Source organism: Zeugodacus cucurbitae, chromosome 3 (assembly GCF_028554725.1).
Source record: "Zeugodacus cucurbitae isolate PBARC_wt_2022May chromosome 3, idZeuCucr1.2, whole genome shotgun sequence".
Taxonomy (NCBI): domain Eukaryota; kingdom Metazoa; phylum Arthropoda; class Insecta; order Diptera; family Tephritidae; genus Zeugodacus; species Zeugodacus cucurbitae.
The window spans coordinates 26,797,868-26,823,157 of NC_071668.1; the positions used below are offsets into that span (position 1 = coordinate 26,797,868).

Consider the following 25,290-nt stretch of genomic DNA (forward strand, 5'->3'; position numbering starts at 1 on the left):
TCCATTACTTAAAAAAAATAATCACACTAAATAAAAATATCTGATTGGAAATACAGTGGTGACATCTATGTGTAAAATTTTTTTCTCTATTTCTTAACTGCGCATTTTCGTTATATCAGCTGGTTAACATACGGCGTGTTTGATAACAGCGAAAACTTGTGAAATCTGAGTTGTTAGAAAACAATTACTACATAGGTCGAAAATAAATTATCTAATAAAATTTTATAAAATGTTCCAACTACTTGGAAAAATTCCTAAGAACGTACTCGCTTCAAATGTGCTGACAGTCAACCAAAGAGCACCGTTATGTTGCGCTATTACGAGCAATAGATTTAACTCTACTGAAGCAAAGCCGGCCGCAACATCTGAGGGTAAAATTTATTAATTGCTAAATCCTATATCCCAACATTTGTATATATTTTTTACATTAAATTGAATTTTAGACTTTAGAAAAAAGCAAATACGCTTCAATATAAAAGCAGAGCATGTTGAAGGTAGACCACTATACCTTGACGTTCAGGCGACCACACCATTGGTATGTAGTGTTTTAAATATTTTTGTATAGTTATTTCTATTGTTTAATAAATTTAATGTATAGGATCCCCGCGTATTAGACGCCATGTTGCCGTACATGACGAATTACTATGGAAACCCACATTCTCGTACTCATGCATATGGTTGGGAATCTGAAAAGGCCGTAGAAACTGCAAGAGAACAGGTGGCCAGGTTAATTGGTGCGGAACCGAAAGAAATCATTTTTACTTCAGGAGCTACAGAATGTAATAATATTTCAATCAAAGGTGTTGCTAGGTATAAAACGAATATGCAGTCATTATTATCAGTATTATATCTCTACTTATACGTTTTTGTTTTATTTTTAAATTCCCAGGTTTTACGCGACCAAGAAAAAACATGTCATTACTACACAAACAGAGCATAAATGTGTGCTAGACTCCTGTCGTGCATTGGAAAACGAAGGCTTCAAGGTGACATATTTGCCGGTTAAATCAAATGGGATCATTGACATGCAACAATTAGAGGAATCTATCACACCGGAAACCTCATTAGTGTCCATTATGACTGTTAACAATGAAATTGGTACGTTTAAACATTTAAAAACAAAATTAATATTATATTAAGGAGAAAGAATAAAAAAATGCACTTAACATTATAACAGGAGTTAAACAGCCGATAGCTGATATTGGTGCACTTTGTCGTTCGCGCAAAGTATTTTTCCATACGGATGCGGCCCAGGCAGTTGGAAAAATTCCCCTCGATGTAAACAAAATGAATGTCGATTTAATGTCTATATCGGGCCATAAAATATACGGTCCAAAAGGTATAGGTGCACTTTATGTGCGACGTCGGCCACGTGTACGTCTTGAGCCAATCCAAAGTGGCGGTGGGCAAGAACGTGGCCTACGCAGTGGCACTGTTCCCGCACCACTGGTGGTTGGATTTGGTGTTGCATGCGATCTTGCATTGAAAGAAATGGACTATGATAAAAAATGGATCGATTTTCTATCAAAACGTTTGTACGATCGTATAACACAGAAACTGACTCATGTAATTCGCAACGGTGATCCTGAACAGACTTACAGTGGTTGCTTAAATTTGTCTTTTGCCTACGTGGAAGGCGAATCACTGTTGATGGCTTTAAAAGATGTTGCACTATCAAGTGGTTCGGCATGCACTTCGGCGTCATTGGAACCTTCCTATGTGTTGCGTGCCATAGGCACCGATGAGGATTTGGCTCACAGTTCCATAAGGTTAATATTAGCAATTTTTTCTAGAATTAATTATATTTGGTTAACGATATATAAAACTTTAAATTTATGTTGTATCTTTTCAGATTTGGTATTGGCCGTTTTACAACCATTGAAGAAGTTGATTACACCGCTGACAAATGTATCAAACATGTAGAACGTCTACGTGAAATGTCGCCACTCTGGGAAATGGTTCAAGAAGGTATTGATTTGAAAAATATTCAATGGTCACAGCATTAATTATGGTTTGTCACCATTATTGGGTCAGAGGGACTGTATTGGATTGTACCTACAATTGTTAGTAAGAAAATGTTGTCGTTTTATAAAAGTGGTGGCAATTTTGAATGTTTTGTATTGAAAATGGAAAAACGTTTGTCTAAAAGATAACGGTATATTTTTTCGTAACACTTAGATAATAACTAAGAGCTATTAATTACATGCATGTCATAAATACACGCAAATATTATATAATAACAATCAGTTTAAATATACTTCAATTAAATTTGAAAAAAAAGTTTACTTGTATATATTTATTTAAAAGCATGGATCACGGATATTTTTGAGATGAATTTACAGAAGCAAACGAAGAACCGATTTGATTTACACATACATATGTATGCGCATATGCACAAACTGTTTAGTCGAAGCATAATATTGTATTAACTGAAATAAAGTAGACAACATTGCCAACTATGTCAAGCTGCGGTTATGCCCATATTTATGAATACAGCATCTGCACTATGGTTTGCGTCATACGCACGTTCCGATGAGTTAAATACACACACAATTTTTTATGTTTATTTATGCATTTTATATTTGCTTAAAGTCATTACAAAAATCATAGCTAAACAATATTGATACTACCTATGTAAGTATGTGATCGGGATAGTACAAACAACAAATGTATTAACAACTTATCATCAGCTTAAAAAACACTAGCTGTATTTAATTATAGCTGCACACGTTGAAGAGGTGAAGGGTGAATAGCCATTCAGCGGTGGTCGTATAACTAATGATAATTCGTATAAATTATTCGATGTGTTTTGTATTAAGTGTGTTTTGAATGCAACTTAATAACGTTTGCATAATGAGCCAAAGGTTTTGCAAAGTCCAAAAAGTGTTTTGCAAGAGGCGTAGTTAAAATATATTGCTTTATGTACATACATACATATTCAAATAGAAAATAATATAAAAGATAAATATACATACATATTACTTAATTAGTTTTTTTCCCTTGTTGGGTTTTACTGGCGTTTCCACCTAAAATCTTCTTGCGTTGTGCAAACATATGTAGATACATTTGTGGGAATAATGGAATATACAAGAGCATCACAATCCAGAGCAAAGCGAAATATGAGAATGTGGCATTCCATTTATTTGGCATTTGCCATGACCAAATGGTATTTGATTTGGCATATCCTTGTGCCCACCAAAAACATAGCAGCTCACCGGTTACACCAATTGGGTAAAGCGCTATAAATGTTGTGTAGCGTAGAAAAACCACAATGTATGGCATACAATTTAAAATATTAAGAGCGTAGTAGCCATATCGTATGATTTCAGTTACAGACCACGCAAACAGAGCTATCGGCAGTCCAGGTGACACTTTCCCCGTTGGTGTAGCCATAACGACTCCGATGACGACTATCATTCGGCTTAGCACTTGGAATGTTGTTATAACTGGATTTGATTTTACCAATCCAAAGGCTGCATTTAATATTTCAACAAATGCGGCATTTTGGAAAACGATTACTGCAACACGGGTGTAGTCCCAAAGCTCCAATCCAGCCCGGAATTCAGGTCCTTGCAGCAAATAGTAATTCACTAACTGGAAGAGGATGTAACTCCAACCAACCACTTGTGCTGCATTGTATACAAAAAGGTAACCTTTGACCGCTAGTCCCTGTTGCTGTGAAGTTGATTTCACTGGTGTCGATTTCCCAGACATTTTTGTTGTACTACCTTCAAAGTCCAATAAACCAAATCAACACGTCCATACACTTTCACTTCTTTCAAACAAGTGTATTGTGAGAATTGTTCAACAGCTGTAGCAAATGAGGAGAGAAAATTATTTTAACAAAATTGATTGCTTGACTGTCTTGATAATGCAGTTTTGTTCCTACACTGCTCAGTATATACAGTAGAAAACCTTTTTTTGTTTACATTGATTTTCATCTTTTAACACACCACCGAGGCGTACTTGGGTTGTGTGCTACGCTTTTTTGCTACAATTGTGGTAATTAGGGTGCTGTGCTAGCATTTAATCTTCACAAAACTTTTAAAGTCCGATGAACAGTACTTAAATAATTATTAAATAAAATAAAGTTTTTCATTATTATTGGAATTATTTTAAATTATTTCGGATATTTATTAAATTTTATGGTGGTATTAAGTGTTATTTATTGATAAGTTAGTTATATTTTATGTACAAGTGTATAACGCGATTCAACTAATTTTTAAATATTGTTCTAGGTAAACTTTTCAAGCTTTGGCAATGTCTTCCATAGATAGTCAGCAATCTATTAGACATTGTATGGAAATTGATATAATTGAAAACGATATCCTTCAGAGAAGTTCATTTTCATATTTATATGGTTATATGTATAATGAATATTTTAAAATGCACAATTATTTGCTGTCTTTAACATTATTCGAGAAAGGGTAGATCTCTGAAGACACCTATACTTTTAAAAAATAAAAAGTGGAGGATTCGTCAAACTTAGTAAAAGCTTTTGAGCTTTTTATAAATTTCATAAAAAATCTTATATTAGTATTAAATGACGATTTTGACTCTTGTTACCTTGGACCCGATGGTTTGAAATGCCTATTCAATATGATTATGACATATTTTGTTTTAAAAATGTTTAATAAGGCGGCAACCACGTATCATTTCAAGCTTATAAAACTTTTGTGTACTTCCAAGCTTTGCCATTCAAAGTATTTTAAATATAATTGTTTGTAATAATTTAAGTAAAAACTAACAAAAATGAATTTTTTGCTAATTTGTTAAGTTTAAATAAATGTGGCCAAAAATAACGTACCACAGAGAAGTACTTGTATGAGAGCTGTATTTTATTCTCACCACTTATGAAATATCTCATCCACATTTAATAATTTTTTTTGCAATAATATGGCACACATTGATGTTAAAATCTTCTATAATTGAAATATAGTATAAATAAATAATTTCGCTTTATATAAGACAGCTATATACATAATATTTGCTATTTTATGACTAAAGTTTTACTAAAATGAGGTACTCAATATATACAGCACTTCGTTTTTCCAAGATGGCGGCTATCTTACCACCGAGAATTCCCCACGAATAAGGTTTTCTACTGTATGTACTGTGATACACTGCATCAAAACTAATATAATATTTGCTATTTTATGACTAAAGTTTAACTAAAATGAGGTACTCAATATATACAGCACTTCGTTTTTCCAAGATGGCGGCTATCTTACCACCGAGAATTCCCCACGAATAAGGTTTTCTACTGTATGTACTGTGATACACTGCATCAAAACTAATTGCGAACAAAATTGTGAATAGTTTAGTATAAGAAGAAGCAAATGAAATGCAATTTATTAGTTTGTATATAAAAACACTTGAAGGGTATTTCTAAAATTAATATTTGTTTATGTTTATAAATTAGTACGATGGTCACACAATTAGACGATGTTCGTTTAATTAAACTGGTACAATCACATCCTATTTTGTATGACAGAAACCTCGCAAGGGGACCCAAAACTTCTTCCTTGAAAGATGATATATGGAAGAAGCTGTCCCTACAATTAAATTGCTCGGGTAAGTGCAAATCTTGTGATAAAATGTTATATTTATTAACTTGAAAATCATTTAAAGAACGCGCTTGTATTACAAGGTGGAAAAGTATTCGCGACCGTTTTGGAAAAGAATTGCGCCGCGCACAAGATAATCCCGAGGAAGCGGTTAACTGGGACATGTTTGAACATTTACTCTTTTTGCGAGAGCATTACAAACAAGGGTATTGTTAATATAGAGGCTGGTGATAACTGTTCTAATATTGAATTGACTTTCAGGCAAGCAAATGGTGAGGCAATATTTAACATAAAATATGAACCCAAAAAAAGAAAACGAGGGCGAAAGCCACGAAAAGTGTGCGAGGTAGAATCATTTAAGGAAGATCGAGATGATGACGATATGGATCCTGAAGTATTAATTGAAAATCAACAATTAATCGAATTAGTAAAAGAACATCCTGTGCTATATGATAAGCACAAAATAAGGGACTCGAAAAATTTAACACTGAAAAATGATGCTTGGCATGAAATTTCAGAGACTATGGGAATCTCGGGTAATTAAAAATTAAATTCATATCATATCCCTACCTAAAATGTTTCGTACATTATTAGAAGAGACATGTTACAAACGTTGGAAAAAATTACGGGACCGGTTTGCGCGAGAATATCGTCATCAAAAAATTTATCCCGAGCGATCGGTAACATGGGTTTATTTTCAGGATTTGTCCTTCCTCGGAGAGCATTATAGAAAAGGGTAAACTTTAATATTATAAAAGAAATAGAGTATGTGGTTCATTGTAAATCATTAATTTTTAAGGATTCCTCTACCAGTAGATGCTATTAGACAAAGAAAGAAAGCGAAAATGGCAACAACAACAATGACCAATGATGAGACCTGGGTTGAAGATTGCCCATTTCTTTATGTTGAAGATGCACATGAGCTGCAAGATGAAGATATGGATGATATTGACCCGGAACTTAGTGAAGTTAATTCAAACTCATTAGATGAACTTATTATAATGCCGAAAAGTAACGAGTCATATAACGATGTTGTCATTGATGAGTCGATAACACCACCAGCAAATACCTCACAATCAAGTTATCAACTATCTGAAGGAACAAATTTAGAAGAACCGGAACAAAAACTCTCGACTGTAATTTCTGGAATACAACAAGTTTTAGAACAATCTCAGGACTGTTTAAAATCATTACAAAAACAAAGAGAACAGCAAATGCATTCTAATGTGGGTTTATCGATTAATGCCGACGTCAGTATGATCCAAAAAGTACATATACTACTGGATGGTTTGAATTTGCCGAATAGAACGCTGGCTGAACGTCGAATAGTGCAATTTCTATGTGAATGTCAAATCAAGACTTTAAACAATGTGGATATAGATGATGTGGATTGTACACAAGATTATTGATTTTATAAAAACCTAAAAAATATTAAATTAAATGTTAGCTTTTGTGATTATAAATTTACAAAATATAAAATTATGGAACATTTGAATTAAACAAACATTTTATAGTAATGCAGTTACAAATCCATTTATCAGATATTATTGGACAGATTTTTTAGAATCAATTAGATATTGGCAAGAATGATAACACAAGTCTATTAAATACAATTTTTTTACGATGGCGGTTTAAAATTATTTAACAATAGAGTTTTGACGAACGAAATCATTTCAGTTACGCAGATTCAAGATATTTGCAAGCAAGAGCAGAGTAAAATAAAATATATTTTTTAAATGCCCTTTGGTATTTGTTGTCGATAAACATTAATAAAATTTATTTTTTTACAATCGACTATAAAAAATATCTATTTTGTTGAACATACTCTAAGTCAAGGCTGTCATTGTCACCATTAAAAATGTGACACACACACATCAACAATTGTTACCTGATTAAACACACCATACGGTTTCTCATTGCGGGAGCGACGATATTTGTGAAAAATTATTGAGGATTCGCAAGTGTTTAGTAAAATATTAGAAAATAATCTATGGAAGTAGTATAAGCATTTCTAATGTATATCGGGCGTGCTCTCTAATTGGATTGTAGAATAACCATATACTGAAAAGGTGAATAGAGAATCGTAAAATATAAGCAAATCAAATTTACTATAAATGGGTATTCGTATTAAGAAGTGTTGGAATTTTTTAATTCGTCCTCTCGATTAACTATTTACTAATTTTCTCTAATATATGTGAATATATATATATATTGTAATTGTAACAGTGACCAAAAGGTATTAATGTCGGAGTAGGAGCCAAAATCAAGTTGTTGGTGCAGTCGAAGTTTGCACCGATCGTGACAACAGTCATCAAAGTAAACGTAATACTGTGGAGAGTTGGCGCTACTTACGCATACGTACACATACATTTTTTGTGTGATAAAAAAGCAATTCGCCAGTGACAACCAAGTGTGAATTGACATCGGTTGTTGGACGGCCAACAATCGAGACAGTTTGGAAAAAAATCCGCAGAGGGACACAAGTTCTCATTGGGAGAATTTATGTCGTGATCGACCTGCTGTCGGTGTAAAAATAGAACCTGCGCACCAAAAATTAAGGACCCTCTAATATATTTAATTGGTCTACATACTGCCCGTCAAATATTTTTCAACATTAATAGTTCTTTTATCAATCACCGAACGGAGAAGGAAAGTGGAGTTTTAGTTGAAGTTGTGCATTCTGCATTCACGCTTATTGGTCACAAATTTGTTTTGAGGTTATAAAATGATTTTACTGGAAATCAATAACCGCATCGTCGAAGAGACACTTCTGGTCAAATTTCGCAATGCATTAGCTGGGTAAGTTAATTTATTAACTTTAATTGAACACACATGCATGTATATACATATTGAGCTTTATTTTAACCATCAAAAATGCGCTTATCAAGTTCTGTGTTGAGTAATTGTTTAGTTGTTTATTAAAAACCATTTTGTATTTGTATAAATTTGTAAAGTTGTATATGCATGTGTATATATGAATATCCGGTGTTCGGCATACGGTTGCAAGTGTTATGCTATTAACACTGACTTTTCACCCGCACCAAACACTCCCCTAGCTCTGAATTTATATGTATTAATCATCATTCGTGTAACACTCAAAGCCAAGCCACTTTAAAGTATAAATTTCACTACATTAGATGTATGCGAATTAACCAGTAATTGACTCATACGCTGTTTATGGTGTATCGCTGAAGGTGTTCGTTTATTTCCAAAGTAGCTGATTACTATTTTATCAGAAGAATGCTTTGTAAAATTTTAGATAAATAAAATACTTATTTATGGTTTATGTATAATAATATTAAATTATAAAGACGTTTGAAGTTTTTTTTTAATATGGTCATATGTGTTACATAGTATGTATGTACATATAAATATTTGACATTGTTCCATATCTTTTGGTTTACATACATATTATTTGAAATAACTGCCCTAATGCATCTTATCAAGTTCTGATAACAAATGTAGCCATAATGCTACAATTCGGCCGGCACACGTCGATAGTGTATTAATGTTTTTGTATTATGTACAAACATATGTATGTATGTGTATGCCAAAAATAGTATGTATAGTATACAAATGACTAATAAAAACTAAAGAGTTTTGGGCGTTTCTTCAAAAGTGTAAATTATTATTGTTTGTTTTAAATTTTAAAATTTATTTAAACTTAAAAGTTTATGTAAAGTTTGTCGCATATTTTAATGTCCATATTATCAATTCAATTTCAGTGCAAAAGCGGAATCAATTGATGTGCGAATTGCGGACTTTGATGGTGTGTTATTTCATATTTCAAATGTTAATGGTGACAAGACTAAAGTTAGAGTAAGTCAACAAGACCAAAACAATTATATAAATCAGTGCAATAATATTTATAATCATACATGAAATAATTTCTGCTTATAGACAAGCATTTCGCTGAAGTTCTACAAGCAATTACAGGAGCATGGTGCTGACGAATTGCTGAAGCGTGAATATGGTGGCTTATTAACAGACACTGAAGATGGTAATCAATACCCATGAATTTATTAAAGTTCAATTTCAATATTTTATGTTACTTTTAGGCTACAACGTGTCAGTACTTATTGACTTAGAAAATATACCTGCTGACTGGGAGGCTGTTGCCAAAAAAATTGGCCTCCTAAAGCGCAATTGCTTTGCTTCTGTTTTTGAAAAATATTTCGATTTTCAAGAACAGGGTGAAGAGGGCCAGAAACGTGCTGTCATTAATTACCGAAACGACGAGACGCTGTAAATATCTACATCAGTCAAATAATGTACAATTTTGGAATAATCCATTCTTTTTTCATTTAGTTATGTTGAAGCGAAGTCTGATCGTGTAACTGTCGTATTTAGCACGATCTTTCGTGATGAGGACGACGTGATAATTGGTAAAGTGTTCATGCAGGAATTGAGGGAAGGTCGCCGTGCATCGCATACCGCACCACAAGTATTGTTCTCGCATCGTGAACCACCATTGGAATTGGCAAAATCGGATGCCAGAGTTGGCGACAATATTGGATATGTTACTTTTGGTGAGTAAACATTTTTATGTACATATACATATATAGCTCTTTATTTCTAAAAGAAAGAAGGAAATCTCAATCTATTTAAAAAGTATGAGAGTAGCAAATTCGGGTGCAGCCGAAAATTGGATATTCAAGGTCTCAGGCAACCGTTATTGTTAAAAATGTTTTCTATGTACAGTTGCGGTTGCAATGTTGAAAAGAAATAAAGAAAATGTAGGATTTTTATTTGCTAAATGTTTACTTTGCTTTTTATTTTAGGAATTTATTTTATTTACATTCTACTCATAAACAACTTAAGAAATGATTTAATTTTAATATTATGTAAACTTAATTTCGAAAGCACTTGCGTATAGTTGTTTTTGGATTGGCATCGGCAACTGCCTCCTTTCCGTCGCACCACAAATTTCCATAGGGTTGAGGTCTGAAGACTGTTTAGGCTCCATGACCTTAACCCTATTTTTCTGAAATCACTGCTAAGCCAACTTTCTTGTATGATTTGGATCATTGTCTTGTTGAAAGACCCAAAGTAGTGGCATTTCTTTGCGGACATAGGGTAACATTACTACCTGTATAATTCGAACATAAACAGTCCGAACTATGAATTCCTTTTTTAATCACCGTCGGTGAAGTTCCCAATTAAGTTTTCAACGTTTTGTCTTTTGAAATATGTTTTTTTATAAGATCGCGATGACAAGCCGTGTAGTGCATACCTCGTCCTATTGGTAACAAAATTTAAATCGATCAAATCAGATAAATATTTTATATTTGTGTTTTGTCAGTTTAATCTACGCACTACTATTATTTTCACTGCCTTAATAACTCTCACTTTCGAAAATAAATGAAATGGCAATGACAATGTCCAAGCTATGCAGTTATAGCAGTACTTTTTTAATGCACTGCATCTACATAACATTATATAAAAAAGCTTTATGCCACAGTAGCACTTTTATTATTTTGGCCGCAGCTGTATATATTTATTAAAACAATCATAGGAGTTGTGGGTGGTTGCATTTGACAATTTGAAACAATATTTATTGATCATTGATTTCGGAAGCTAAAAGTGGGATATTTGCCATCTTCTTGTTTGTGTCTCTCAAATACTCCTAAATTAAAATATAGAGCAAATGGCATCCTGAATAAACCTCATTTTATCTCAGATGACTTGTGTTTGGTTACAAATGAAAATTTCGAAAATACAAAGATGTAAATGAATATTGATTTCGGGAGCTAAAAGTGGGATATTTGCTATCTTTTTGTTTGTGTCTCTCAAATACTCCTAAATTAAAATATAGAGCAAACGGCATCCTGAATAAACCTCATTTTATCTCAGATGACTTGTGTTTGGTTACAAATGAACATTTCGAAAATACAAAGATGTAAATGAATATTGATTTCGGGAGCTAAAAGTGGGATATTTGCTATCTTCTGGTTTGTGTCTCTCAAATACTCCTAAATTAAAATATAGAGCAAACGGCATACTGAGTAAACCTCATTTTATCTCAGATGACTTGTGTTTGGTTACATATGAAAATTTCGAAAATACAAATAATAAATTACAAATCCTAAATTAAAATATAGAGCAAACGGCATCCTGAATAAACCTCATTTTATCTCAGATGACTTGTGTTTGGGTACATATGAAAATTTCGAAAATACAAAGATGTAAATGAATATTGATTTCGGGAGCTAAAAGTGGGATATTTGCTATCTTCTGGTTTGTGTCTCTCAAATACTCCTAAATAAAAATATAGAGCAAACGGCATCCTGAATAAACCTCATTTTATCTCAGATGACTTGTGTTTGGTTACAAATGAAAATTTCGAAAATACAAAGATGTAAATGAATATTGATTTCGGGAGCTAAAAGTGGGATATTTGCTATCTTCTGGTTTGTGTCTCTCAAATACTCCTAAATAAAAATATAGAGCAAACGGCATCCTGAACCTCATTTTATCTCAGATGACTTGTGTTTGGTTACAAATGAAAATTTCGAAAATACAAAGATGTAAATGAATATTGATTTCGGGAGCTAAAAGTGGGATATTTGCTATCTTTTGGTTTGTGTCTCTCAAATACTCCTAAATAAAAATATAGAGCAAACGGCATCCTGAATAAACCTCATTTTATCTCAGATGACTTGTGTTTGGTTACAAATGAAAATTTCGAAAATACAAAGATGTAAATGAATATTGATTTCGGGAGCTAAAAGTGGGATATTTGCTACCTTCTGGTTTGTGTCTCTCAAATACTCCTAAATAAAAATATAGAGCAAACGGCATCCTGAATAAACCTCATTTTATCTCAGATGACTTGTGTTTGGTTACAAATGAAAATTTCGAAAATACAAAGATGTAAATGAATATTGATTTCGGGAGCTAAAAGTGGGATATTTGCTATCTTTTGGTTTGTGTCTCTCAAATACTCCTAAATTAAAATATAGAGCAAACGGCATCCTGAATAAACCTAATTTTATCTCAGATGACTTGTGTTTGGTTACAAATGAAAATTTCGAAAATACAAAGATGTAAATGAATATTGATTTCGGGAGCTAAAAGTGGGATATTTGCTATCTTTTGGTTTGTGTCTCTCAAATACTCCTAAATAAAAATATAGAGCAAACGGCATCCTGAATAAACCTCATTTTATCTCAGATGACTTGTGTTTGGTTACAAATGAAAATTTCGAAAATACAAAGATGTAAATGAATATTGATTTCGGGAGCTAAAAGTGGGATATTTGCTATCTTTTGGTTTGTGTCTCTCAAATACTCCTAAATAAAAATATAGAGCAAACGGCATCCTGAATAAACCTCATTTTATCTCAGATGACTTGTGTTTGGTTACAAATGAAAATTTCGAAAATACAAAGATGTAAATGAATATTGATTTCGGGAGCTAAAAGTGGGATATTTGCTATCTTTTTGTTTGTGTCTCTCAAATACTCCTAAATAAAAATATAGAGCAAATGGCATCCTGAGTAAACCTCATTTTATCTCAGATGACTTGTATTTGGTTACATATGAAAATTTCGAAAATACAAAGATGTAAATGAATATTGATTTCGGGAGCTAAAAGTGGGATATTTGCTATCTTTTTGTTTGTGTCTCTCAAATACTCCTAAATAAAAATATAGAGCAAACGGCATCCTGAGTAAACCTCATTTTATCTCAGATGACTTGTGTTTGGTTACATATGAAAATTTCGAAAATACAAAGATGTAAATGAATATTGATTTCGGGAGCTAAAAGTGGGATATTTGCTATCTTTTTGTTTGTGTCTCTCAAATACTCCTAAATAAAAATATAGAGCAAACGGCATCCTGAGTAAACCTCATTTTATCTCAGATGACTTGTGTTTGGTTACATATGAAAATTTCGAAAATACAAAGATGTAAATGAATATTGATTTCGGGAGCTAAAAGTGGGATATTTGCTATATTTTTGTTTGTGTCTCTCAAATACTCCTAAATTAAAATATAGAGCAAACGGCATCCTGAATAAACCTCATTTTATTTCAGATGACTTGTGTTTGGGTACATATGAAAATTTCGAAAATACAAAGATGTAAATGAATATTGATTTCGGGAGCTAAAAGTGGGATATTTGCTATCTTCTGGTTTGTGTCTCTCAAATACTCCTAAATAAAAATATAGAGCAAACGGCATCCTGAATAAACCTCATTTTATCTCAGATGACTTGTGTTTGGTTACAAATGAAAATTTCGAAAATACAAAGATGTAAATGAATATTGATTTCGGGAGCTAAAAGTGGGATATTTGCTATCTTCTGGTTTGTGTCTCTCAAATACTCCTAAATAAAAATATAGAGCAAACGGCATCCTGAATAAACCTCATTTTATCTCAGATGACTTGTGTTTGGTTACAAATGAAAATTTCGAAAATACAAAGATGTAAATGAATATTGATTTCGGGAGCTAAAAGTGGGATATTTGCTATCTTTTTGTTTGTGTCTCTCAAATACTCCTAAATAAAAATATAGAGCAAATGGCATCCTGAGTAAACCTCATTTTATCTCAGATGACTTGTATTTGGTTACATATGAAAATTTCGAAAATACAAAGATGTAAATGAATATTGATTTCGGGAGCTAAAAGTGGGATATTTGCTATCTTTTTGTTTGTGTCTCTCAAATACTCCTAAATAAAAATATAGAGCAAACGGCATCCTGAGTAAACCTCATTTTATCTCAGATGACTTGTGTTTGGTTACATATGAAAATTTCGAAAATACAAAGATGTAAATGAATATTGATTTCGGGAGCTAAAAGTGGGATATTTGCTATCTTTTTGTTTGTGTCTCTCAAATACTCCTAAATAAAAATATAGAGCAAACGGCATCCTGAGTAAACCTCATTTTATCTCAGATGACTTGTGTTTGGTTACATATGAAAATTTCGAAAATACAAAGATGTAAATGAATATTGATTTCGGGAGCTAAAAGTGGGATATTTGCTATATTTTTGTTTGTGTCTCTCAAATACTCCTAAATTAAAATATAGAGCAAACGGCATCCTGAATAAACCTCATTTTATTTCAGATGACTTGTGTTTGGGTACATATGAAAATTTCGAAAATACAAAGATGTAAATGAATATTGATTTCGGGAGCTAAAAGTGGGATATTTGCTATCTTCTGGTTTGTGTCTCTCAAATACTCCTAAATAAAAATATAGAGCAAACGGCATCCTGAATAAACCTCATTTTATCTCAGATGACTTGTGTTTGGTTACAAATGAAAATTTCGAAAATACAAAGATGTAAATGAATATTGATTTCGGGAGCTAAAAGTGGGATATTTGCTATATTTTTGTTTGTGTCTCTCAAATACTCCTAAATTAAAATATAGAGCAAACGGCATCCTGAATAAACCTCATTTTATCTCAGATGACTTGTGTTTGGTTACAAATGAAAATTTCGAAAATACAAAGATGAATGAATACTCCTAAATTAAAATATAGAGCAAACGGCATCCTGAATAAACCTCATTATATCTCAGATGACTTGTGTTTGGTTACAAATGAACATTTCGAAAATACAAAGATGTAAATGAATATTGATTTCGGGAGCTAAAAGTGGGATATTTGCTGTCTTTTGGTTTGTGTCTCTCAAATACTCCTAAATTAAAATATAGAGCAAACGGCATCCTGAATAAATATAATTTTATCTCAGATGACTTGTGTTTGGTTACAAATGAAAATTTAGATAAAAATTCAACAATATATATGTATGTTATTATATAAGTTTCGGCTGCACCCGAATTTTGACTTTTTGACTTGTTTTTATATGTTTTATTTCTGAGAAACAGCATTAATAAACTTTTTTCTATTTGTTTAGTGTTGTTCCCTCGGCATACTAATAAGGAAACAAGGGATAACACCATTAATCTGATACACATGTTCCGAGATTATCTACATTATCATATTAAGGTAAGTTTTAATTTTATACATTTTTGTATATTCTTCATGTTCACTAATTTCTTTTCTATTTGACGTTTGACAGTGTTCAAAAGCGTACATTCATTCGAGAATGCGCGCAAAAACGTCCGACTTTCTGAAAGTACTTAATCGTGCTAGACCGGAAACGAAGAATACGGAAAAGAAAACAATTACGTAAGTTTGTTTCTAATGAAGAATTTCTCACGCCTCTGATGTTGGCACTCAATTAAAATGAACTTATTTCTTATTTTATTACAGGGGGAGAACATTTATTCGCAAGGAATGATTTACGAGAAATTTCTAGTTGTTTTATATTTATATAATAATTCTAGCTTGATGAAAAATGTTGTATTAAAAGCCGTGAAAATTAATTGAAAAATGAAAGAAATAAATTGCGCGCGTTTGAAAACATGCCAGGGAATATATTCTGTCGGCATATAAAAATCATAAAATGCTAAGAGTATTAAAAACTAAGAGTAAAATTAATCAACTAAAACACCACAAAACAATACAAAAACAATTCCTCGAGACATAATAGGATTAATAATTTGGTAACAGCCCTAATGAAATTAAACTACAATTAAGTTCCATACCGGAGTAAACGTGTTATTTAATGGCGCTGATTAAAGGCGAAATAAGTAATAATAAATTTAATAAAAATGAAATTTTAAAATACATCCTAGATAATGTGAAATGTGAAGTAACACAGCTGCGTTAGTTTGTAATGCTGCCGATCAAAGAATTTGATATAGAATCCACAAATAATAAAACAATTGCAATATTGATAATCAAAATCCGTGTACTTTTAAATATTTAACTATATTTCTGATATAATTATTATTAACATGCAGTAAGTATGTATGTTCGTATGTATGTAAGTGCTCATTTACGCAGGCACTTGTATGTTGCTTTTAAATTTTAGACTTCCATATGGATCTTTGATTGCATTGTCAGCGTCGCTGGTGCCGCAGCTGTTTTGTGCTGATAAATACTCCGCTTGAATGTGTGCAATGGCTGTAAACAGATGTGAAAGAAACGTAATTATTATTATTTTCATTTATTTTAAAATGTAGACTATACAATCTATTCTTTATTAGGTTTGTTTGGTTTGGTTTAAAATTAGTTGCTTATATTTATTACTCACGTTTTCGTTTACAATCACCTGATATGTGTAATGTAAAGGACCGACATAAACAAGTACAAAGCAAAGACATGCAGGCGGATGTAGAGAGTGTGTGGGGTTGTTATGGCACTTCAAAATCTTCCAATTTGATAGAATGCAGTGCTGTTTTTGTTGATAAAATTGGTTTTGCAATTATAGTAGGAGGAATAAGCAGTTTCAAGAATTTATCAAAAAGATGAAAAGTGCGAATTGTTAGCAGAAATGTGTATTGTGTGTGACAAAGGAGAAAATAAATTATTGAACATATTTATATACATACATATACATATATATATACAAATTCATATATATCAACGTATTTACAGTTAGAGTATCTTGATTTATCATTTACATACATTCAATTGATTGATTGCTTATAAAAGATCATATAAAGACAAGACTTTTAGAGGTTTGTTTTAGACTAATAAATTAATATAATTGCTATAATCAAATAAAGTAACGCAAGATCAATATTATAGCCTGGGATTTGTAGGATACTGAAATAGAAGCTCTAGCCATTTTAAATTACCGTGCTCCGGTCATTTGGTGCTAACCCCTAGCACACGTATGGGTCAAAAACCATATTTTTCGAAACTACTCGACCAATGTCAACAAATACTATGTTTATAGAGGCATCGCCCGTTAAAAACTGCCGAAATCGAACTATAACTTTTAAAGGCCTCAGATATCAAACATGAGGATCTCAAAGCTTACGGATAGTTTTTTACCGTAAATATCAATAAATCGCACAGATATTCTAAAGAAATTCACAGTTTATATTTTCCATATAATGTGTCTCTGTGTTAATAATGGGAAAAATCTGTTCAATACTTAACCTAGTCCCATTTACCACATATACAGATTTTCAAACTTCCGGTGCATTTTATACCGTATATATCAGTTAAATTGTGAGATAGCAAAATTTAGGGAACGTAAAATCTTGGATATAGTGTACCTTGGTGGTAAAAGTAATTGAAATCGGTCCAATAAGAAGCTTAGTCCCTATATACTATCTGGGCTGTTGTGGAATCCAAGACAGATTTGCTGAATATCAGAATGGCAAACCAATTCTGAATTTCATTGGTGTCACAGAATCTGTTTGGATTTTCGACTTTTCGAATATAAGCAAACCAATATTCGAATCAGCTGTTCTGCTATTTATTCATTTATAACAAGACAATTGTTTTTGGAATTTGAATCACATAATTACTCCAAACAAGTAAGGAAGGGCTAAGTTCGGGTGTAACCGAACATTTTATACTCTCTCAATTTATTTATTTAACTTAATTAATATTATATAATACACAATTTGACCCACATATTCGTCATATATATTATATAACGTCCATTGAAAGAATAATTCAGATCGCCTCCAAAGTTCCATTTTGTAAAAAAATCTGAGTGCAGCTTCCATCTGCCATTTCTTATGTGAAATTTAGTGTTTCTGACGTTTTTCGTTAGTGAGTTAATCCACTTTTAGTAATTTTTAACCTAACCTTTGTATGGGAGGTGGGCGTGGTTATTATCCGATTTCAACTATTTTCATGGTGTGTGGTGGGGTACGTAAGAGAATCGACTGCAGAAAGTTTGGTTTATATAGCTTCATTGGTTTGTGAGATATATACAAATAACCGATTTGGGGGCGGGGCCACGCCCACTTCCCCAAAAAAATTACATCCAAATATGCCCCTTCCTAGTGCGATCCTTTATTCCAAATTTTACTGTTATAACTTTATTTATGGCCTAGTTATGACACTTTATGTGTTTTTGGTTTTCACAATTTTGTGGGCGTGGCAGTGGACCGATTTTACCCATTTTCGAAAGCAACCCTCTCATGGTCCCAAAGAACATGTGTTCCAAGTTTCATTAAGATATCTCAATTTTTACTTAAGTTATCGCTTGCACGGACGGACAGACGGGCTGACAGACATCCGGATTTGAACTCCACTCGTCATCCTGATCATATATATATATATATAACCCCATATCTAACTTTTTTATTTCTTGGTGACACAAACAACCGTTATGTGAACAAAACTATAACTCTGTGCAACAGGTTGCGAGAGTATACAAATTCATTCGAACCAGAATTTTTTGTCGATTTGAATTCTGTTTCCGACAACTATCAGATTCCACAGCAAACCTGAATATGTGAAATATCTTAGCAAAATTTAGTGAAAGTAAAATCTTGGATATAGTAAAGTGGTAAAAGTAACTGAAATCGGTCCAGGAAGAACCTTAGTCCCTATACACTATATTTCATTATTTTCGTTATTATAGTGGGGTTTATGCCGCATTTTTCATTAAATAAATAAATTGCGAGGGCATAAAATGTTTGGTTACACCCGAACTTAATCAATTATATGCAAATGTATGTATGTATCTACATAGATTGCATAATATTAGATAATCGTATATATGCAAGGTATAATAAATTTTTCGATGAATCTTTTTCTGGTTCAGCTTTTTTCCATAGCTATGCTCATTATCACTTTGATGGTGCAATGTGTTCAATATAAAATTTAATAAAAAAGTTTTAGTAACCGGAAAACACCGAAAGAAACGTGATTTGGTTGTGTATAATTACCTTTTTGTAAGTCCATTTCGTCCATATCGGAATTTTTGATTTGCTGAAGTTTCTCGCGAAATTTCTTTGTGATTTGTTTACGCTGATAGTCCGCCTCTATTTCTTGTTTGGTGCGTGGGATACGGAATCGTATGCAACAGCAGACCATAATTACTAAATGAGTGTGAAATATATATATTAGTATATTTTTCGAGTTAAATTCTGGTTAAAAATTGAAAAGGATTTTTACACACAGCAATATCTAACAAAGAATAATAGACAATCATCACTATATTGATCTATACTTTAGAATCTATTTGGACGAAATGTTATTAAGATAACGTACAAATTGCCCCATTTATTTATCTACTAAATACCATTAGAATAACAAAAAGTTTATTATTTTTTTAATTTAAACAGTTCAATATATCAAAGGTACATATATTTTGTGAATTTTAGGTTTAATAACTCAATTGGTCGTGAGTATCTCATCTCCCTTGATATCTCAAAAAATGCTCTTTTCGTGGACAGCTGAACTCATTATTACTTCATCTAAAATCAATAAACCAAAAATATTTCGATAGCAAATGGATAAATGTAGATAATGAACGAAGAAAAAAAATTAATTAAAACTTGAATTTTTAACAGACTGAAGAAAATCTCACTTTTTTTACATTTCGCTATATCGAATAAATTAATTGTAACAAAAAATCTTTCGCTAAGTAACTAGATAATATTATTTCAAATATGTGTGCAAAATTTAACCAAAATCGGTTTATAACTTTTCGAGAAATCGTGTCCACTGACTTAAAAAAATTTAGTTTTCATAGAAACTCTTTTAAAGTTTTAAGTTGAAACTGACGTGGCTTGATGGGCAGAACTTACAAAGTGTCTGTCTCTTAGAATGGTTGAACTTTATATCATCTGTGGTTTCACTTGTGGAAAAATTGTCGAAATCGGACTATAACTTTTTAGGCCCGGATATAGAACATGTCAAAGAGTTTGTTACCTTATAAAATTACATCAATAAATTGCGAGATTATAAAATGTTCGTTGCCTTTCCTTACTTGTTTTATTTGTGACTACCAACAGTTAAATATTTATATATCCCGCAAAGGATAGTCTTTGAACTCATTCTCGAAAATAAATATATCTGGAAACCAAATTTTTAATGTATTGTCACGATCAATTATTTTATTACTCAATGATGTGATATTAATAGGTATTATTAAAGAATTTTAAAAATATATTAATGAGACTTGAAAGTATTAATACATTGTTCCTGTGCCATGATATAGGAGAAATTCTAGCGAAATCAGTGGAATATATCGTGATTGTGTATTAACGTTCTCAGTATATCAAATGACTATTAAGAGCTCATGATGGATAAAAATGGATCTCGTAGTGGAAGACAAAGACAGTATTCTAATTCAAATTCTAAACCTCTTTAATTAAATTCTTTGTAAAAGAAGTAGCGACCCTTCTATAAAAATATTTTCTATAGTAAACTTGTTTAAACCTCTTCAGTGTGGTAACATTTTATAGGGTTAATATCCCAAGCTGTGCTCTATGATTTTATATGAGATGTATGTACCTGCTGGCTAAAGAAACAATCCAAAAATATAATCTGTAAGGAAATGTAAACAAGTAAGGAAGCGCTAAGTTGGATTGTGACCGAACATTTTAACCCTCGTAATTTATTTATTTAATTTTATTAATATTATATAATACACAATTTGACCCACATATTCGTCATATATCTGGTACAAAGTCCATTGAAAGTTGGAAACTCTAATATTAGGTTAGAAGCACCGAGGTCCTCATATTCGATAATGGGGTCTTGGAAACCTATGGTTCGATTTCGGCGATTTTTAGAAAGAGGCTGCCACACTATAAATGCAGTATTTATGCAAAATTCTGTTCCGATATCTTCACTAGTGCTTACTTTATGTATTGTAAAGTAAACGATTCAGATCGACTTCAAAGTTCTGGTATATATGAAGTAGGCGTGGTTGTGAACCGATTTGGCCTATTTCCACAACATATCATTGGGATGTAAGAAAACTATTACAAACCGAGTGTCATTGAAATCGGTCGAGTAGTGTCTGAGATATGGTTTTTGACCCATAAGTGGGAGATGCCACGCCCATTTTCAATTTTGAAAAAAATCTGAGTGCAGCTACCATCTGCCATATCTTATGTGAAATTTAGTGTTTCTAGCGTTTTTCGTTACTGAGTTAACTCACTTTTAGTAATTTTCAACCTAACCTTTGTATGGGAGGTGGGCGTGGTTATTATCCGATTTCAACTAATTTCATGGTGTGGGGTGGAGTACATAAGGGAACCGACTGCAGAAAGTTTGGTTTATAAAGCTTTATTGGTTTGCGAGATATATACAAATAACCGATTTGGGAGCGGGGCCACGCCCATTTGGCTTAGTTATGACACTTTATGTGTTTTCGGTTTTCGCCATTTTGTGGGCGTGGCAGTGGTCCGATTTTGCCCATTTTCAAAAGCAACCCTCTCACGGTCCTAAGGAACTAGTGTTCCAAGTTTCATCAAGATATCTCAATTTTTACTCAAGTTATCTGCACGGATGGACGGACGGACAGACAGACATTCGGATTTTGACTCGTCTCGTCACCCTGATCATTTTGATATATATAACCCTATATCTAACTCGTTTAGTTTTATGACTTGCAATCCGTTATGTGAACAAAACTATAATACTCTCTTTAGCAACTTTTGTTGCGAGAGTAAAAAAATATTACTGAGGGCAAAGATCTCCCAAGCTTTGACGATAAGACTGACATGTGTAGTCCTACAATTTCCTGAATTGTCATAAATCTGAAGAACGCTACGCTTCGAAGCAGTAGATCCGCTGCTACCTTTATAGCAGCCACTTGCTCTTTAAAAACGCTAAACTACTCTTGAAGACTTTTGAACGCCCTCCTCCACATAAGAATCATACCGAATATTAAATTAAGGATGGTTTCATATAGCCAAAAAACTAGCATACTTTAATTCATATTCAGTCTTATTGTAAACTTCATATAAACGACATTCCCAATGAAAAAACTCACACATTTATGTTTTTCGTATCATGAATTTCACATGGGGAAAATCTCACATCTTCGAAAATTTTCCCTTATTGTAAATGTCATTTTGTTCATGTGAAAGAGTAAAATGTGTTCACAAAATAAATTCTCAGTAAGGCTTCTTTAGTTGTAGTTGTAAGGGTAATTATCCCATTACAAAATTTATCGGGTGCTAGCTGCAGAAGTTTCCTAAAAGAAAGCGAGATGGAATAATCTCAAAACTTCCTTATGGACGGCTCCGCCTATGCGAGATCAAGACTAAAACTCCTTTGATCTCACTTTTTTGAACATCCTCGCGAATTAGCGAATAATTGGCTTTATAAACGGAATCTTCATTTATAATTCCAATACGAGTAATCAAAAAGTACAAACAAAAACATGTGTGACCCAATGTCGAAATTCGAATATTAGTTTTAATCGAAATTTATGAAACGAAATTATTTTTCGTGTGGAAATTCAATGATAAAAAAAAAACGAAATGTGTGAGTTTTTTTATTGGGATGTCGTTCACATGAGGCTGATTGATTTACTCCTTAAGAAATAAATCTTAAATCTTTAAAGTTCCTGGTATTTCTGAATAATTCTCCAATTGCGTATATATTCAAAAAAGCCGTTTAAAAAAAATATATATATGTATTGTATAAATCTGTGCACAGATTTCTTTCTCTATAATGAACCCGCTACTAAATTAAAGTATTCTATTTATAAGCTTACTCCATTAACCATAAATACTATATACATGTCTCTATATACATAAATAAATATGTATGTTTATATTTAGTCTTCAACACATACAGATACTCAATGATATGCCTAGACAAATCGCTATTATATGCCAAACACGAAAACCGCCAATAGTAACTGTTTCCAGCCACACAGGTTCGGAATCTTCTTCCATGTTCATTGCCGATTACTTTCAATATAAACTATTAAATGTGGTGTTTGTTGAGTTCTTTTAAAGTAAAGTATTAACTTCGAGTACTTAAACTTGTGAACTTTAGTTTTGTTGTTATTTCACAATTAATCTAAACACAATTTGTTTTTTTTTTACACTAATTGTTTTTTGTATACTCTTTTACTATGTATAAATTCTAGGTTTATTTTAATTTTGAGTTTCTTCGGAGGAAGCGCTACGTGCAAAAGCTAAAGGAATACTGAATTTTAAATATCCTTAACGGTAAACTTCGCCAAACTCTACTAGAATGAGTAAATTTATTAATCTTCGCATGTATGGGTGCAGTATATTAAATACAGGGTGATGCTATTGGATGAAGCTATATAGATTACAATATTTCACACAACTTCCATAAGTTCTAGCCGCTTTCAATTCACCACTTTTCCGTTTCTGTTCTAACTATGTCAACCTATTTGACGTTGTTTTCTTCGATTCGCCACTCTCCAAAGTTCAACGAATCGCTGACAGCCATTGTGGCAGGTTAATCCTAATAATTTTCATATAAGTGACATGTGCCATTACCCTATATACACCCACCACATAGAGTTCATAAAGCAGCTAGCATAGTGTGTTGATATTGATATGATATAACGGTAGATCTATGTAAACCAGTTTATTATGTGTTTGTACACTCATAAGTTAGGTTGGTGAATGCTAAGTTGTGGCAAAATAGAAAAAGGCCAGCAAGTGACACTAGAATTTGTGAACTGGGAGTGCCACAGCAAGCGAATTTATTTTCTCCGCCATTCTTGAGCTTTCACTTTCCCCGTTGTTGTTTTCAGAACATTTGTTTTTGTTTTTTTTTTTTCATTTAATACGACACGTTGGCCGCTGACTTTGCATACCTTATGTAGGCGGGATGATGATGATGACCTGAAGCGTGTGCATATAGGCGAGGCTGTCGGCACGTTGTTGATATGTGTCTCAGCGACCATTCGTTCCCCCACTGTGTCTTCTATTGTTTCCACATACATAAACGCTCTATGAATGGCACGATAAATGTCGGTACACAGTAAAAGGACACCAGCTAATGCTGTGTTAAAACTGTAGCACTACTTTTTATATTTACATACAAAAAATAATGTTTTCCAAATTATCATTCATATCTGTAATAAGATTGCAGTTACTTGATAGAAATACTCTGACTTATATTATTATAATGTTATCATTCCTATTTACAATCTTCGTCTTTAGAATCTTCAATATTAACCTCTATTTTGAGAAGAACATTGAGAAGCTTCAAACTCACCAAACAGTTTTGGGGAAGACGATTTTTCAATTATGTTTTCAGTCTTCGAAGTATAGGCTGCAGAGGTGGAGACTGTGGTTTTGCAACAATCTTTTGGAATTTAAAATACATGTTAAGTTAAGACTCTTCAAAAATTATAATTAATCATTTCTGGAACATCGCTAATTTGTGTCTAAAGCAATATGTTGCTATATTTTGTATTTTTGGCAAGGAACTTCCATGTTTTATACCATGAAAATTTAACTTCTACAACTATGTAATTGTCTCGTCTAACTTTTCGAAGAACTTGACTTCATATGCATTTCACAAGTCACATAAACATGCAAATGTATATTTGTGTAGAACATACTGTAATATGATACACTGTGCAGTGGCAGGTCATTATATGCACCACCGCTGAAAATGGGGCACTCCCTGCTGATGGTATTAATTTGTTTTGTTTTGCTCGGACGAATATGCTGAATCAAAAACGTGCGATTACGTAGATACCTTTAAATGCAAATGTACATGCATATACCAATGTATATACATACATATATGAACATTTTTTAACTAAAATTATGAGAATAGTTGACATAACTTTAAGATAGCAAAGCAAAAAAAGTCGATTCTGGGAAAGGGCAAGCGCATAGCCGTCGTCTTTATGGCGTGATGAACACTTACTATATACACTCTATACAGTTATTGTTGTTGTCGCTCACTTATTAGCGTGCAGCTCAC

At 32.5% G+C, this 25,290-nt stretch overlaps 4 protein-coding genes across 5 annotated transcripts; 2 read left to right on the top strand and 2 right to left on the bottom strand.

The window, feature by feature from the left end:
- The first annotated feature begins 114 nt into the window (after window positions 1-114).
- LOC105218508 (cysteine desulfurase, mitochondrial) lies at window positions 115-2,789 on the top strand. The gene is made up of 6 exons (XM_011194129.3): window positions 115-371; window positions 444-535; window positions 599-810; window positions 890-1,098; window positions 1,178-1,769; window positions 1,853-2,789. Exons 1-6 carry the CDS (start codon window positions 230-232, stop codon window positions 2,004-2,006), a joined length of 1,401 nt encoding a protein of 466 aa, XP_011192431.2. The 5' UTR covers window positions 115-229; the 3' UTR covers window positions 2,007-2,789.
- A 95-nt stretch (window positions 2,790-2,884) lies between these two features.
- Window positions 2,885-3,883, bottom strand: LOC105218507 (very-long-chain (3R)-3-hydroxyacyl-CoA dehydratase hpo-8). The gene has a single exon (XM_011194127.3). It carries the CDS (start codon window positions 3,712-3,714, stop codon window positions 2,983-2,985), a length of 732 nt encoding a protein of 243 aa, XP_011192429.1. The 5' UTR covers window positions 3,715-3,883; the 3' UTR covers window positions 2,885-2,982.
- Window positions 3,884-5,276: 1,393 nt separating this feature from the next.
- On the top strand, window positions 5,277-16,334 carry Arc-p34 (actin-related protein 2/3 complex subunit 2). 2 transcript variants are annotated; one of them, XM_011194125.3, is made up of 9 exons: window positions 7,439-7,636; window positions 7,794-8,366; window positions 9,293-9,386; window positions 9,468-9,567; window positions 9,626-9,812; window positions 9,876-10,096; window positions 15,440-15,531; window positions 15,605-15,714; window positions 15,799-16,334. In XM_011194125.3, the coding sequence occupies exons 2-9, from the start codon at window positions 8,293-8,295 to the stop codon at window positions 15,824-15,826; spliced, it is 906 nt and encodes a 301-aa protein (XP_011192427.1). In that variant the 5' UTR covers window positions 7,439-7,636; window positions 7,794-8,292; the 3' UTR covers window positions 15,827-16,334. The 2 variants fall into 2 exon arrangements, 1 of the variants encoding a protein (XP_011192427.1); XR_008470584.1 differs by lacking the exons at window positions 9,293-9,386; window positions 9,468-9,567; window positions 9,626-9,812; ... (2 more) ...; window positions 15,605-15,714; window positions 15,799-16,334 and adding exons at window positions 5,277-5,361; window positions 5,423-5,574; window positions 5,632-5,773; window positions 5,829-6,103; window positions 6,162-6,303 and having other exon boundaries at window positions 6,367-7,636; window positions 7,794-8,322.
- On the bottom strand, window positions 15,896-24,146 carry LOC105218504 (transmembrane inner ear expressed protein). Its single transcript, XM_011194124.3, has 3 exons — window positions 23,162-24,146; window positions 19,290-19,442; window positions 15,896-16,554 (listed from the first exon to the last, which is right to left on the bottom strand). Exons 1-3 carry the CDS (start codon window positions 23,268-23,270, stop codon window positions 16,427-16,429), a joined length of 390 nt encoding a protein of 129 aa, XP_011192426.1. The 5' UTR covers window positions 23,271-24,146; the 3' UTR covers window positions 15,896-16,426.
- Between the last annotated feature and the right edge of the window lie 1,144 nt (window positions 24,147-25,290).